General features: G+C 42.3%; 1 protein-coding gene across 9 annotated transcripts in view; it reads left to right on the plus strand.

The window, feature by feature from the left end:
- Positions 1-16587, plus strand: part of nrg1 (neuregulin 1) — a 180252-nt gene extending 163665 nt beyond the window's left edge. For 3 of the 9 annotated variants that reach the window (XM_046290526.1, XM_046290533.1, XM_046290531.1), the window contains 7 exons: positions 186-244; positions 5230-5253; positions 7993-8095; positions 8342-8462; positions 10073-10203; positions 11866-12066; positions 13678-16587. In XM_046290526.1, the coding sequence (XP_046146482.1) occupies positions 186-244; positions 5230-5253; positions 7993-8095; positions 8342-8462; positions 10073-10203; positions 11866-12066; positions 13678-14344 (1306 nt within the window). In that variant the 3' untranslated portion in view covers positions 14345-16587. The remainder of the gene's footprint in view (positions 1-185; positions 245-5229; positions 5254-7992; positions 8096-8341; positions 8463-10072; positions 10204-11865; positions 12067-13677) is intronic. The other 6 variants (XM_046290530.1, XM_046290534.1, XM_046290528.1 and 3 more) reach the window with 4 other exon arrangements.
- The last annotated feature ends 241 nt before the right edge of the window (positions 16588-16828 follow it).

The following is a 16828-nucleotide window of genomic DNA, read 5'->3' on the forward strand; positions in this document are numbered from 1 at the left end:
AAGACATTGATTGGGACTTTTCTCTCAAGTACGTATGTTTTTCGCAAACATGACTGATGGCGATGTTTGCGAGACATATGGGTGGTCCTGACAACACCAGCGATGCGCGTGGGTCTTTCGTAGATCTGGTGTAAACTCATCTTCTCTTCTCTCTTCTGTCTGTCACTCTTTTGTTTCCCTCTCAGGTGTCCAAATGAATTTACTGGTGATCGCTGCCAAAACTACGTAATGGCCAGTTTCTACAGTACGTCTATTTCCTCTTCCTGTCTGTGCTTTTGATTGGAGCATGCTCAATCAGCGCTACTTCCTGTTGCTTCGTTTTCCTCTCAGGTTCTTTAGACAGACTTTTAGGTTTTTGTGTTTTTTATTATGTTGTATGTATCCCATACCTGCATGATAAGAGGTTTTTGCCTTGTTTTGTTGACTTGGATGTCATTTGAAACCGTTTGAAGCGTTGTAGTTAACTGATGTTGTGTTCGTTATGTCACTCAAAATTATAGAAGAAGGAAAGTGAAACTCAAACTGTATATTCGGCTTTCCAAACTGGGACCTTCAAATATGAGGCAGGGGACAGTAGTGTAGTTTGCAATATTTAAAAAGCTCTGTAGTTGATACTCATTGCCTATGACTGGGACCAATCTAAATAAGATATCAAGTTTGAGTTGATCTTTAACAAGGAAATATGTTTTATCCATGAAGAGCAATAACACTTATGGTAGGTGTGTGAGGGTTATTGTGGATTATGGAGGCAATGTAAAGAACTGAACAGACCCTGTTTAAAGAGACCTCTTTGATGTCATGGAGAGGCCAAGAGGGAGATGAATGGCAGCTGCCCAGGCACTGGGTCCCAGTGCACTTTATCACTCTGACTAACCCACTCACCTTACAGCCCAGTAGCCTCAATTACCAGAGGTTACCTGGCAAAACGGCAAACAACCATGCTTTCATCTCCAAGGCAGAAGGAAATAAATCTTCCCATTGAGATGTAAATGTAACTCACGGAGGAACAGAGTTATATTTTGGATCTCCCTGAGATGTCAGCTAGTGTATTGGAGGCGCTAATTAAAGGAATGCTGCTGTTGCTATCTGTTCGTTTCATCGTGGTAGCCCACTCCTCCTCCTCCCATTCATCGTCGTAGCCCACTCCTCCTCCTCCCAGTCGGTAGGTTTTATCTAGCCAGGGACAAACGCCCTGTCTGGAGCTACAGTGGTGGCACGCTGCCAGCTATGCAACAAGAGACCCTTACTGCTGCAGAGGAGGAGGAGGGATGCTGGGGGCGTTGTATAACACGAGAAAGGAAGCTCTATCCTTGATGATCAGGAAGTATTCTCCACATGGGTGGGCGGGGGCTTTAATATAATATTTAACATTAATACTGTAATGTCTCTGTATGGCTGTTGCAAAAACAGTCCATTTTTGATATATTTTTTACGTTCGCTGTGTGAACGCAGCAGAGGTTGGAGAGGACAGATGTGAAGATGGACTCGTCAGCAGTTCATATGAGCTGAGACCTTTATTTACACTTCGTCTCCTGACAAGGTCTGCTGTGGGACGCTGGCATGCTACTCAAAATGGAGGCATTTGTGGCGCCCACTTAGTCTGTTTAGAGCAGTCTTTAGGGAAGAGTCTTTTGCCTCATATTTGACTCAGCGAGAGTAGTTGAGGGTGTTGTTGGTATTGATAGTACTCTACTCTCCTGAGGGCTGAAGGTTACCTATGACCATATAGTGAAAGTTATAGACCCTATGCAACTCGGTCAGCAGTCATACTATAGTGAAAGCAGGACTTGAATTGAAAATATAGTGGTTGTTATTGTTTTCGTGCACAATGTTTAAGTAAAGAACATGCGTAGGTTACCACAGAACATGCTTGTAACCTACTGCCTGATTATTATGACAATATTTAGCCTAATATGACAATGTTTTGTCACATGAGCATAATGCAACTAAATCTAATCCCATTTACAACCCAGGACAAGGTAAAGCATTGGCAGAATTGCAATACATTTTTCAGAGCAGTGTTACTGGGCCAGTCATATGAAAGGTGCCTTGGAGCTTCTAAGCTGGGGGTACACATACAGACCAGTCATCAATCAATAGAGCCAACATGACAAAGGGCGCTGCTCACATACAGACCAGTCATCAATCAATAGAGCCTACATGACAAAGGGTGCTGCTCACATACAGACCAGTCATCAATCAATAGAGCCAACATGACAAAGGGTGCTGCTCACATACAGACCAGTCATCAATCAATAGAGCCTACATGACAAAGGGTGCTGCTCACATACAGACCAGTCATCAATCAATAGAGCCAACATGACAAAGGGCGCTGCTCACATACAGACCAGTCATCAATCAATATAGCCTACATGACAAAGGGCGCTGCTCACATACAGACCAGTCATCAATCAATAGAGCCAACATGACAAAGGGCGCTGCTCACATACAGACCAGTCATCAATCAATAGAGCCTACATGACAAAGGGTGCTGCTCACATACAGACCAGTCATCAATCAATAGAGCCAACATGACAAAGGGTGCTGCTCACATACAGACCAGTCATCAATCAATAGAGCCTACATGACAAAGGGTGCTGCTCACATACAGACCAGTCATCAATCAATAGAGCCAACATGACAAAGGGCGCTGCTCACATACAGACCAGTCATCAATCAATAGAGCCTACATGACAAAGGGTGCTGCTCACATACAGACCAGTCATCAATCAATAGAGCCAACATGACAAAGGGCGCTGCTCACATACAGACCAGTCATCAATCAATAGAGCCTACATGACAAAGGGTGCTGCTCACATACAGACCAGTCATCAATCAATAGAGCCAACATGACAAAGGGTGCTGCTCACATACAGACCAGTCATCAATCAATAGAGCCTACATGACAAAGGGTGCTGCTCACATACAGACCAGTCATCAATCAATAGAGCCTACATGACAAAGGGCGCTGCTCACATACAGACCAGTCATCAATCAATAGAGCCTACATGACAGAGGGTGCTGCTCACATACAGACCAGTCATCAATCAATAGAGCCAACATGACAAAGGGTGCTGCTCACATACAGACCAGTCATCAATCAATAGAGCCTACATGACAAAGGGTGCTGCTCACATACAGACCAGTCATCAATCAATAGAGCCAACATGACAAAGGGCGCTGCTCACATACAGACCAGTCATCAATCAATAGAGCCTACATGACAAAGGGCGCTGCTCACATACAGACCAGTCATCAATCAATAGAGCCAACATGACAAAGGGCGCTGCTCACATACAGACCAGTCATCAATCAATAGAGCCAACATGACAAAGGGTGCTGCTCACATACAGACCAGTCATCAATCAATAGAGCCAACATGACAAAGGGTGCTGCTCACATACAGACCAGTCATCAATCAATAGAGCCTACATGACAAAGGGCGCTGCTCACATACAGACCAGTCATCAATCAATAGAGCCAACATGACAAAGGGCGCTGCTCACATACAGACCAGTCATCAATCAATAGAGCCAACATGACAAAGGGTGCTGCTCACATACAGACCAGTCATCAATCAATAGAGCCAACATGACAAAGGGCGCTGCTCACATACAGACCAGTCATCAATCAATAGAGCCTACATGACAAAGGGCGCTGCTCACATACAGACCAGTCATCAATCAATAGAGCCAACATGACAAAGGGCGCTGCTCACATACAGACCAGTCATCAATCAATAGAGCCAACATGACAAAGGGCGCTGCTCACATACAGACCAGTCATCAATCAATAGAGCCTACATGACAAAGGGTGCTGCTCACATACAGACCAGTCATCACGTTGTTTATGTTTTGCATCGTTTTTTAAAAGATAAACAAGACAAGAATTACTCAAGAATAAATATGCATTCTCTTCCTATACTAAGTTTTATAATTAAATTGTACCTCCTTCGATAGCACAGCTATTAACTAAATAGCAGCATGTTAAGATAATTGTAACCTATTGTCAAAGAAAGAATCGGAAGTACATCACAGTAAGTTTGTAAACCCTAACAATTAAATAATAGATCCTTTACATCAAGGATGTTCAAGTCAGTGGATGAAGCTATCTAAAGGCACAAACATTTTAACCATGGCTTTTACTCCTGTTGAGCCATTGTCCAGTTAAACCGTTGAACACTCTGCTCTTTTTCTATAGCAAAGTGTTTTATTTGATGTTGGTCACTAGGATATGTTATGCATTATTACGTTTAAAATGTTCTTTTTTTTCTTATTTGTTTATTCCTGGAAACATATTTAACAGGCATGGCTGTTGATCCGAGTAATGACAATTGAGAATTTGGTATGACTAATATTGACTTTGTAGGGAATGGAAACAGTGCATGGTTCTAGCACAGCATGAGGTAGTGTTTTACCGGTGAGCGACAAGTGCCCTAACTAGTGCCCCTTAACCTGCCGAATTGACGTGTAGTGACATTACCATTGATAATGCAAGTAACGTGATGTTTGCATGCGCATGCCACTGGACTGAGAAAGTACCTCTCACCTTAGCGATTAGCAGATGGATACATTTGAATGCATTTTTGACGAACTCGGTATTCAATGGGTTTAGGTTTTTGATCACTTTTCGTAGTTGTGGTAAAATCTTCTTAACACTTGTGTCTAATAGAATGGATAATCACATAATATACTTTAAATAGAAGTACAGTACACTTAAGCCTTTTGTCCTTTAAGGAAAAGTTTACTTTGTAAAAAGAAAATATATATATACATCTATTTTTTTTAATGTAAATGGTATGTTATAGAAGTGTCCAGACACTTTTGTTTTGGGGCAATTTTCACTTGGTTTTTGACAAACTTACCCCACCAGCCATTGACTTCCTCAGGCTCGTTCTTGAGTGTCAGGGCAGCGATTAAAAACATTTAACAAAGTTGAAGTGAAAAATGGAAATCGCCCCCACCCCCCCAAAAAAAGTGTCTGGACATTTCTTTCTACATAACATGGCCATTTACATCAATTCTGATCATACTGTAGGTTTCCTTTAAGATGATTCTAGAATGATTCTACGTGATGAAAGAGTTGGGTATTGTGCACCACTTTGATCTCCCCATTCAGTTCTCTGTAGAAACACTGATTAGCCATTTGATGAGCAATATAGTTCTGAATAACACCTCGTCTGAAAAATACCTCTTCTCTTTTCTTTTTGTCACCTTTCTGCATTGGCAGAACATCTTGGGATTGAATTTATGGGTATGGATCGTTCCTTCCTCTTTAGTTTGCAAATGTAGGATTAGAAGCTTGAGCCTGCCCCTCCCCAACTCCAGCCAGTTTCCTTGTGCCAATGAAGGGATCATACAGGCATAACATACCATATTTGTTATAGAATGATAAACACACATATACATTGCAATATGTAGCTCAAATATGCTAATGACACATTCAATTATACTTTTTGGGAAACCTCAATGTGATAGCATATAGTCGAATTAACCCGCACACATACAAACTAAGTAGGTCCTAAAATGACCACCACACACATTAAGTCCTACAATGACCACCATAAACTCACATTCGACTCATACAAGCATCTGAACTACAGTACGACTGTGTAAGACACACATTTATATAAGCTAGGTGGCCAGAGAGGCTGCAGTGTGGTTATACTGTATGATCAGATTCCCTTCAACTCTTGCTTTTGCCGTTACCCTGAACCCTCCTCTCTTCCACCCAGTGTTTAGCATGTCATGCCAAATACACTGACGGCATCCTCCCTCGCTACCCCTTTCATTTCATCTCTTTCCTTCCGGTCTTCCTATTTCCTACTGTACAATGTGGATGTATGTATGTGTCCGTCACCCCAACTGTGTCCCCTTTTGTTCTCCTGTCATCTCATGGTTCCTACCCTTGTCTCATCAGTGATGGCAGTTTTTGCTGTGTCTTTCTTAAATGATGTTGATGTTAACTCTGAACAATTGAAAAATGATTGTTTTTCATTTAAAAGACTGATTGTTTGTAGCATAATTTGTTCACAGGACACCTAATACCTCAGCAAACCAACCATATATTTTAAATAGGAGTATAGTATGAACTAGGTGCGATAACGGAACAGTTCGTATAATTATACACTGAACAAAAATATAACCACAACGTGCAACAATTTCATCTATTTTACTGAGTTACAGTTCATATGTCAGAAATCATCCATTTAAATAAATGCATTAGGTCCTAATCTATGGCTTTCAGATACAAACAAAATGGTCCTCAGGATCTCGTTAAGGTATTTTTGTGCATTCAAATTGCCATGGATAAAATATAATTGTGTTAGTTGTCCGTAGCTTATGCCTGCCCGTACCATAACCCCACCGCCACCATGTGGCACTCTGTTCACAACGTTGACATCAGTAAACTGCTCACCCACACAACACCATACACGCTGTCTGTGATTGTGAGGCCAGTTGGACGTACTGCCAAACTTTCTAAAACGACTGAGAAATTAACATTAAATTCTCTGGCAACAGCTTTGGTGGACATTCCTGCAGTCAGCATGCCAAGTGTGGCATTGTGTTGTGTGACATAACTGCACATTTTAGTGGTTGTGTAATGATAATTTTTGTTGTATTTTACCCCCCTTTTCTCCCAATTTCAATTACACAGCCACTAAAATGTGCAGTTTTGTCACACAAAAATGCCACATTGGCAGGAATGTCCACCAAAGGGAAAAGTCGAGTCGTGTACTCCACCAAACTGTGCACCTTAACAACCGCCGCTTAACCTGGAAGCCAGCCTCATCAATGTGTCTGAGAAAGCACTGTTCAACTGAAGTCAGCCTGCAGGCTCCCAGTCCGCCACAAGGAGTCACTAGAGCACAATGAGCCAAGTAAAGCCCCCCCTGGCCAAACCCGGGCGACGCTGGGACAATTGTGCACCGCCCTATGGGACTCCCGGTCACTGCCTGGGATCGAACCTGGGTCTGTAGTGACGCCTCAACCACTATGTTGCAGTGCCTTAAACCGCTGCGCCACTCGAGAGGCCATTCTGCTGTTAAATCAGCTTCTTAATATTCCACACCTGTCAGGTGGATGGATTATCTTGACAAAGGAGAAATGCTCACTAACAGGGATGTAAGCAAATTTGTGCACAACATTTTTTGAGAAATAGACTTTTAATGCATTTGGAACATTTCTGGAATCTTTATGAAACATGGGACCAGCAATTTACATGTTTACATGTTTACATGTTGCGTTTATATTTTTGTTTAGTGTAAATTTCATTTGATCCCCTAATCTAGTCAACCTGTAACCTCATACCTGTGAAAAGATTGAAATGCAAATATTCCATAATTCCAAGCGTTGGGTCCTGTGAACAAACAATGCTGCACTGTTTGCAATATTAGAATATTAACATTTTACATCGGAGTGATTTTAACTGTTTGATGAATGACTATCTTTTATATATATGCATCTGTTGTATTAGTAACACGTGGGCTGGTTAGAATACATTGCAGAGAATGCATATTCTGTGGTTTGCCTGGTCATGATTACTGAGCCCGACCTTGAACTAACACTTCCTGGCATTCCGACTGGACTCCGACTCAGCAGAACTGCCTCCTCCGATCAATGCATTACATTTCCACCGTCTCGGTTTTCAACCAACGCCCACTAATACAATGTTAAATCTGGGGGCATGTTCAGAACCCAAACGTTGGTGGACGTTGCAGATAGAAATGCCACGAGTAGAGCCAACTTGATTTTTTTTATTGTACATGTCAGAGAGGCATTGTAGTTGGTTCTACAAAACGTATTTCTATCTGAACGTTCCAAAACGTTGCGTACTGCTGAACGCGCCCCGTGTTTGTTTGTTTCTGTGAATGTATAACCTTTAATATATAACCTAAAACAAGTTTGTTCGTCTCCATTGGGTTTGGTTTGTATGTGACACTATAGGTCTGCATGTTGTGGAGTTTTAAGAATGCATTGTCCTCTTTTTCAGAAGCAGAGGAGCTGTATCAGAAACGTGTATTAACAATAACAGGAATCTGCATTGCACTCCTAGTGGTTGGAATCATGTGTGTGGTTGCCTACTGCAAAACAAAGTAATTCACGTAACATTTTTACGCTAAACTCAGTATATAAACTCAGTATTCACAATTACGTATCCTTGTCCTTATGTATTTTGAAGCTTCCCATGAGATAATAGCCAAGAGATTTGAGCATTTGAATCATTTTTTTGTCAATCACAACCTCTGTCAACCTTAGACAAAATCTGTCATCCGTCTGTTTTTGTTATTGGCTGTATGATTGGTCCATCTCACGATGCAGTTTTATCTTTCTGTGCACAGAAAGCAGAGGAAAAAGCTTCATGATCGTCTGAGGCAGAGCCTACGAAATGAGAGAAACACCATTATGGCTAATGGCCCTCAGATTTCAAACCCTCCCCTTGAAAACGTCCAGCTTGTCAATGTAAGTCACTCACATAGCTATTACTTCTAACAATGAGAACTACGCTAGAGTAACTCTCACGCTTAGGTTCCAATACATACAGTTCATTCTGAAAGTATTCAGACCCCTTAACTTTTTCCACATTTTATTCTAAAATTTATTAAATTGTTTGTTTTTCCTCACCAATCTACACACAATACCCCATAATGACAAAGCATTTTTTTTGTGCAAATGTGTAAAATTGAAATTTAAAAAACTGAAATATCACATTAACATAAGTATTCAGAACCTTTACTCAGTACTTTCTTGAAGCACCTTTTGCAGTGATTACAGCCTTGAGTCTTCTTGGGTATGACGCTACAAGCTTGGCACACCTGTATTTGGGGAGTTTCTCACATTCTTTTCTGCAGATTCTGTCAAGCTCTGTCAGGTTGGATGGGGAGCGTCACTACCCAGCTATTTTCAGGTCTCTCCAGAGATGTTATATCGGTTCAAGTCCGGGCTCTGGCTGGACGACTCAAGAACATTCAGAACTCCTGCGTTGTCTTGGCTGTGTGTTTAGGGTTGTTGTCCTGTTGGAGGGTGAACTTTTGCCCCAGTCTGAGGTCCTGAGTGCTCTGGAGCAGATTTTCATCATGAGTCTCTCTGTACTTTGCTTTCCCTCGATCCTGACTAGTCTCCCAGTCCCTGCCGCTGAAAAACATCACCACAGCATGATGCTGCCACCACCATGCTTCAACGTAGGGATGGTGCCAGGTTTCCTCCAGATGTGGAACTTGGCATTCAGGCCAAATAGTAACATTTTGCTTTCATCAGACCAGATCATCTTGTTTCTCATGATCAGAGTCCTTTAGGTGCCTTTTGGCAAACTCCAAGCAGGCTGTCATGTGCCTTTTACTGAGAAGTGGCTTCCATCTGGCCACTCTACCATGAAGGCCTGATTGGTGGAGTGCTAGATATAAGTTGTCCTTCTGGAAGATTCTCCCATCTCCACAGAGGAACTATGAAGCTAGGTCAGAGTGACCATCACGTTCTTGGTCAACTCCCTGACCAAGGGCCTTCTCCCCCGATTGCTCAGGTTTTGGCCGGGCGGGCCAGCTCTAGGAAGAGTCTTAGTGGTTCCAAACCTCCATTTAATAATCATGGAGGCCACTGTGTTCTTCAGGACCTTCAATGCTGCAGACTTTCTTTGGTATGCTTCCCCAGATCTGTGCCTCGACACAATCCTGTCTCAGAGCTCTACTGCCAATTCCTTCGACCTCATGGCTTGGGACCTTATATAGACAGGTCTGTGTTTCCAAACCACAGGTGGACTCCAATCACGTTGTAGAGACCGCTCAAGGATGATCAATGGAAGAAAATAAAAAAGATAAATGTGCAAAGATTTAGAAAAACCTGTTTTTGATTTGTCATTATGGGGGTGTTGTGTGTAGATTGATGAGGAAAACAATGTATTTAATACATTTTAGAATAAGGCTGTAACAACAAAACGTTGAGAAAGTCAAGGGGTCTGAATACTTTCCGAATGCACTGTACATTTGTTGGCATGTTAGCTACAGTATCTGCACATTTCTTTATAAGCATGCATGATGTGATTTCGTATTGACGCTTGATTTTGTTTTCCCTTATAGCAATTTGTGTCTAAAAATGCATTGCCTGCGCAGCATGTAATCGAGAAGGAAACGGAAACATCCTTCTCGACGAGCCTGTACACATCATCAGCACATCAGTCCACAACGGTCACTCACACCTCCAGTCAAAGGTAATCCTATACGAACCTACAAGACAGATTTCTTGCCTCCTCTCCTTCCATCTGTAAAAGTGATGAGCTATAGCACTGGCTCTTAAGAAGATACTGTAATAATGTTTTTTAGATTAAAGTCCTATTTATCTCCTTCTCAATGTGTCATATTACCGTTGGACCCTGTGAGCTATCTTAGTTGGAGTCTGTCTCTTTCCCCCCTAGCCACTTCCTCTTTCCCTATGTGTCATATTACCGTTGGACCCTGTGAGCTATCTTAGTTGGAGTCCGTCTCGTTTCCCCCCTAGCCACTTCCTCTTTCCCTATGTGTCATATTACCGTTGGACCCTGTGAGCTACGTTAGTTGGAGTCCGTCTCGTTTCCCCCCTAGCCACTTCCTCTTTCCCTATGTGTCATATTACCGCTGGGCCCTGTGAGCTATCTTAGTTGGAGTCCGTCTCGTTTCCCCCCTAGCCACTTCCTCTTTCCCTCTGTGTCATATTACAGCTGGACCCTGTGAGCTACGTTAGTTGGAGTCCATCTCGTTTCCCCCCTAGCCACTTCCTCTCCCTATGTGTCATATTACAGCTGGACCCTGTGAGCTACGTTAGTTGGAGTCCGTCTCGTTTCCCCCCTAGCCACTTCCTCTCCCTATGTGTCATATTACAGCTGGACCCTGTGAGCTACGTTATTTGGAGTCCGTCTCGTTTCCCCCCTAGCCACTTCCTCTCCCTATGTGTCATATTACCGCTGGGCCCTGTGAGCTATCTTAGTTGGAGTCTGTCTCGTTTCCCCCCTAGCCACTTCCTCTTTCCCTCTGTTTGTTGGGGGGAGGTTTTGAAAAGCAATTCATTTATGTTGGTATCAGTCGGCGGTTTACATTTACATTTAAGTCATTTAGCAGACGCTCTTATCCAGAGCGACTTACAAATTAATACGGTTGATACAATGATTTACCCATCCTGTTGCACGATTGCCTGCAAATCACCTCGCTCACTCAGTGATATTCACTGGATTCAACAAAGACCATGGCCTGTATTCACAAAGCATTTCAGAGTAGGAGTGCTGATCTAGGATCAGGTCCCACGGCTCATACCCCTTAACCATGATGATTTTAAAATAAATAACTGATCCTAGATCAGAACTCTGAGACACTTTATGAATCCAGGGACTGCAGTTCTGTGATATCAGATTGCACAAGCAAAACCTCAGGGGATAATGTACGGTGGTGCGTCATTAGCTAGTATGGGACAACCAAGGCTCAGGGAGAATTGATGAGGTTTCCAGAGAACTTGTAGAGCAATGTGCAGGTCAAAGTGTCTTGTGGGTTTTTTATAGGCCAGTGTCTCTAACTATACATTAAAGTAGAGCAGACCTGGGTTCACATACTATTTTAAATAATTCAAATACTTTGTGCTTTTGCTCTAGCCTGCCTGAAGTGCCAGATGGGTGGAGTAAGCATTGGTCCATTAAGCCAGGCAAGCTCAAACAAGCCCAGTTGAAGTATTTTAAATTATTTCAAATAGTATTTGAACCCAGGTCTGCAATAGACATGATTTACAGTGTTTACAGCTTATGTCATTGTCGGAAGTGGCCATTGTTTTGACCTCATTTAAGAGAAGCAATTCATTCTCTTCTGTCTCCCCTCTTCATTCTCCTCTGTCTCGCTCTCTCGCTCTTCAGCTGTAGTAACGGCCACAGCGAGAGTGCCCTCTCCGACAGCCGCTCTGTCTTGGTGAAGTCATCGGGAGAGAACAGCCGGCACGCCACACCCAGTCACCGGGGTCGTCTGAACGCCACAGGTGGCGCCAGAGACCTGAGTGCCTACCTAAAGAACTCTGGAGACACGCCAGACTCCTACAGGGACTCTCCGTACAGTGAGAGGTAGGAGAAAGACATCTGGAGCTCATGTTGCTACGCTACGCTATGCACTACAACCGCCCTTCAGCCCATACACCTAATGGAGGGTTTGTAATTAATGATGGTGTCCCCTACTTCGAGTTATCTGAGTTGTACAGAGATATCCACTGAATAATCAGCTATATTTTAAGGATTATACTTGGTGATCATTTTTAGAAAATAACATGCATTTTATAAATTATGGCATTTATTTATGAATATAACAGTAAACCAAGATTGAATCCAAGATTTGTGGTATTGCCATGTTATCTTGGTCTTCTGAATTAGTGTTTGGGTGGTCCTTCTGTAGCTCAGTTGGTAGAGCATGGCGCTTGTAACGCCAGGGTAGTGGGTTCAATCCCCGGGACCACCCATACGTAGAATGTATGCACACATGACTGTAAGTCGCTTTGGATAAAAGCGTCTGCTAAATGGCATATATTATTATTATTATTATTATTATTATTAGCAGAGGTCTCCTTATGAGCTGTCCTATATTTAGACTTCACATGCCCTCCTAGATCAAAGCTAATGGACAATGATGACTTCATAAGTACCCATTAGTAAATCAATGTGTTGCTGATGAGCGCAGGTGTACCTGTGTTGTCAGTCGAGCTGCAGACAGCACAGCAGGTAGCACACCTGTCTCTGAGGTCACAGGTCGACTGAGTCTGAGAGAACCCGTCTGTGCACATCACTCTGACATGCCAGGGCAGACGACCCTAATGACTGTCCAGGGCAGACGGAGACAACCCTAATTCTAACCCTAATGACTGGCCAGGCCAGATGGAGACAACCCTAATGACTGGCCAGGGCAGATGGAGACAACCCTAATGACTGTCCAGGGCAGACGGAGACAACCCTAATTCTAACCCTAATGACTGGCCAGGGCAGACGGAGACAACCCTAATGACTGGCCAGGGCAGACGGAGACAACCCTAATGACTGGCCAGGGTAGACGGAGACAACCCTAATGACTGGCCAGGGCAGACGGAGACAACCCTAATGACTGGCCAGGGCAGACGGAGACAACCCTAATTCTAACCCTAATGACTGGCCAGGGCAGACGGAGACAACCCTAATGACTGGCCAGGGCAGACGGAGACAACCCTAATGACTGGCCAGGGCAGACGGAGACAACCCTAATTCTAACCCTAATGACTGGCCAGTGCTCTTCAGTTCAGTGTCTCTGTCCTCAACACACATTCCAGGAGAAAGGCCTATACAGTCCTACAGCTGATTTCTGAAATGGATTATGAATGAATGTGTATCCTGAACCAGACCATGTAGATATCCGGTGAGAAATGAAAGACTATTTGAGACCGGTGAGGAGCCTACGCTCATCGGATGTGCCCTTGACAATTTGACTGTACATACCTATAGGACACAAAATCCATTGTTATGGATTTATTTCACTTAGCTAAAGCCATATATGTGATGAGCTAAAGCTCAGACTGTACCAGGAATGTAGTGGAGCTAAAGCTACTTTAACAAAATGGGTTCTTATTACTGATTCTGGTTGTGGTGTATTAGTGAATACACTTGTGTTTTCTGTTCCTAATTGATTGAGGATTCTCTCTTGGATCTGCCTGTCAGGTATGTGTCAGCGATGACCACCCCAACCCGCCTGTCTCCTGTGGAGCTGCTCTCTCCCGTGACCCCGGGTTCCCCTCCCTCTGAGATGTCGGCCCCCTTGTCCAGCCTGGCCACCTCGGTCCCCTCTGTGGCCGTCAGCCCCTCTGGCGAGGAGGAGCGCCCCCTGCTGTTCACCACCCAGCCGCACCCCGACCACCACATCAGTCAGTCTAAGAGGAAGTCTGCCCACTACAACCACGGCCAAGAGGCCCACAGTCCCCCGCCCAGCCCGCTGAGGATCGTTGAGGACGACGACTATGAGACCACGCAGGAGTATGAGGTGGTCGGCTCCGCCACAACAGTAACGCCCATTCCCCCGCAGAGCCTTCCTAAGAAACTTGCCAAGAACAGCAACGGCCGTCGGGCCAATAGAACAAAGCCCAATGGCCTTGCAGCAGGCCACAACAAGGAGACCATCGACCTAGGTAGCAGTACGGAGAGCGAGATGGAGGAGGAGCGTGTGGGAGAGGACACACCCTTCCTGAGCTTCCAGAACCCCATGGCTATAAGTGGGGAACCTCTCGCAGATGGCAGCAGGACTAACCTAGCACTCCGACTCTCCCCACAGGACAACCTGCAAGCCAGGATATCCAGCGTCATCTCCAACCAAGATCCAATTGCTGTATAAAATGAAAAAGATAGCTTACAAAAATACTTCAGTCAGATTCAAAGAAATGTCACTATTAAACCTTTATTTTCTATAACTTAAAGTATTTGCGGGGAAAATAATAAAAAAAGATATATATAAATAAAAAAACGTATTTTAGCGAAGTAGTGAATAAAGTCTTTTATAAATAAAAAAATGTGTACGTGTTCATGTCATGGAAGAAAGTGGAATAAACTAGTATGTAGCAATGGTTCGCAGTATTTCAATGGAGAAAAATATCAATGGTGCCTTTCATTTCCGTTTGGTGTGCTTATGGGAACTGCATGCCTCTGGCCCATATATTCACGACTTTCATCTCCCTGTTGACATTTCTACTCCACTCTGAAAACAAAAATATCCACCAGCACTATAGTATGCATTTACTATAATGACCTGTATGAACTGGCTCCTAACCCTAAGCTCCATACAGTGGCGTTGCTTATGTGTTCATGGGCATGTGGTTTTCACCTCATTTACAGTAATGCATTCCTAACCTACTAACAGAGGTGCATACAACAGAGTATTTAGTGTTTATCTAGCTAACACAACACCCAAATATTATTATACAGATTTTCAAGATTTTCCCACTCACCTTTTGGTTGATTTTAAATGGTAAAATAACATTTGAATTGGAATTTTTTTGTTTGTTGTTTTAATGCTTTTCTTGGACCATTAGCTATCATAATAATATATTGGTTACCAAGGCAATCAGCTAGGAAGAATGTTGAATGTGTAATCTGATTAACTTGTATCAATACGTTGATACTAGAAGCATGAATGAAGTCAAAGTTGATTTGGTTATTATTTTCAGATAATTGGGTAACTGTTAGATGTAGTCTCGGGACATGTGATACATCCCATTATTGAATGAATGCTCTCTATATCTATCCTCTATATATTGCGTTCTATATAATGGAACACATTTTCTTCTAAAGCCAGATGGTCAGATGAGAAGTAACTTATGTGTTTAGTCATCTCTGGTTAAGCAATACTCTAAGATTCTTGCTCTCAATATCATGATTTGCAAGTCCAAATTGTGGAGATATGTACCAAATGAATGATTGTGGAGATATGTACCCGAATGAATGATTTGTGGAGATATGTACTGAATGAATGATTGAATATATGGCTCACGTGTTCAGTCTTTCAACAACACACCCGTGGGTTCCTAAGTAATGCATTGTGGGGATCAAAGCTGAAGCACCATTTTGAAATAAGGTAGATAGCGAGAGCCTTTTCATTTGTTTCAACTGTGTTTTAATACATTAGTCAACTTCAGATTTTTTTGGGTCCTTCCAAACATTCATGTAAAATGTTACATTACCCAAAGTGTTCCTTTGTGTTCATATAGTGCATATTTGTTTTCAACTGTCTGACTTTGTGTTAGTACGTAAAGTTATCTGTGTAATATTATCGACATTATCGCCTATTTTATTATATAGTAAGTTATATCCCAAGGATACGTTCAGGAGTCATGCTAGACATGAACCACATGAAATATGGTTCCATGAGAAGTCGTACCCTGTCGAAGAATGTCACCAATAATGTATCACTAGAATGAATAGGTAACTAGACACGTTTTCTTTACTACTTTTCGGGCTTCATAACCAAACCGTTAAGATTCAGTGTTTCCGAAAGGTAATTTCATCAAAACAATCTACTCTAATGCCAATCTGATTGTTGCCAGCATTGGCATGACACTGGTATAAAGGCTTTTTTTGGCCCTAAATTAGTTTCTAGTGATGTCCCAATCTGAAATTTATCAACTCTTTTTTTTGTATTTATATTATTTATTTATTTATTGTTTATTTATTTTGTGGGCCTTATGTTATCTTTTAAATACAGATTCTATATTTTAATCAGTGTTTTATATATTTGTTTGGTATATATTTGAAAAGATCGGAACTTTTATCTTTTATAAGCATGTGTTTGCCTTTTATATATTTTGACTTCATTATGGGGTCAAATCTCTCTTTGCCTCTTAGCATTGATAACCGCTCTGTTATTCAACATATACAAATATTAAAACCTAAAAAGGCACAAGTACTTTGCGTGTACACTGATTAGCTGTGTGGCTAGAAACCAGAACTAAATCTCCTGTCAATCTCGGCTTTACATACCCCATGATGCATTGCTTCCAAACCAAGGTGTCTTTCGAATTTTATGTAAATACACCATGAAAACCTTGAGTACTTTTTTTTTTTTAAATTAAAATATTAAACCAATGTTTTGTGTTTGTTTGAGGGCCACCACCTCAAAGCATTTGTCTCTGTCCTAAACATTTTCCATAACCATACATATTATGCTAAACTTTTTTTTGTAGTGATTGTCGCCATACCAATTGTTTCATAAACATGACTACAGTTGTACACGTATGTAAGAGCAGCACACTAACTTGGTTGTTAAAATAAAGGCCAAAACTGATATTCTGTCATGTCAAGCCATTATCAGCACAAGGAGAGAATG

The sequence above is a fragment of the Oncorhynchus gorbuscha genome, linkage group LG11 (genome assembly GCF_021184085.1).
Source record: "Oncorhynchus gorbuscha isolate QuinsamMale2020 ecotype Even-year linkage group LG11, OgorEven_v1.0, whole genome shotgun sequence".
Classification (NCBI taxonomy): domain Eukaryota; kingdom Metazoa; phylum Chordata; class Actinopteri; order Salmoniformes; family Salmonidae; genus Oncorhynchus; species Oncorhynchus gorbuscha.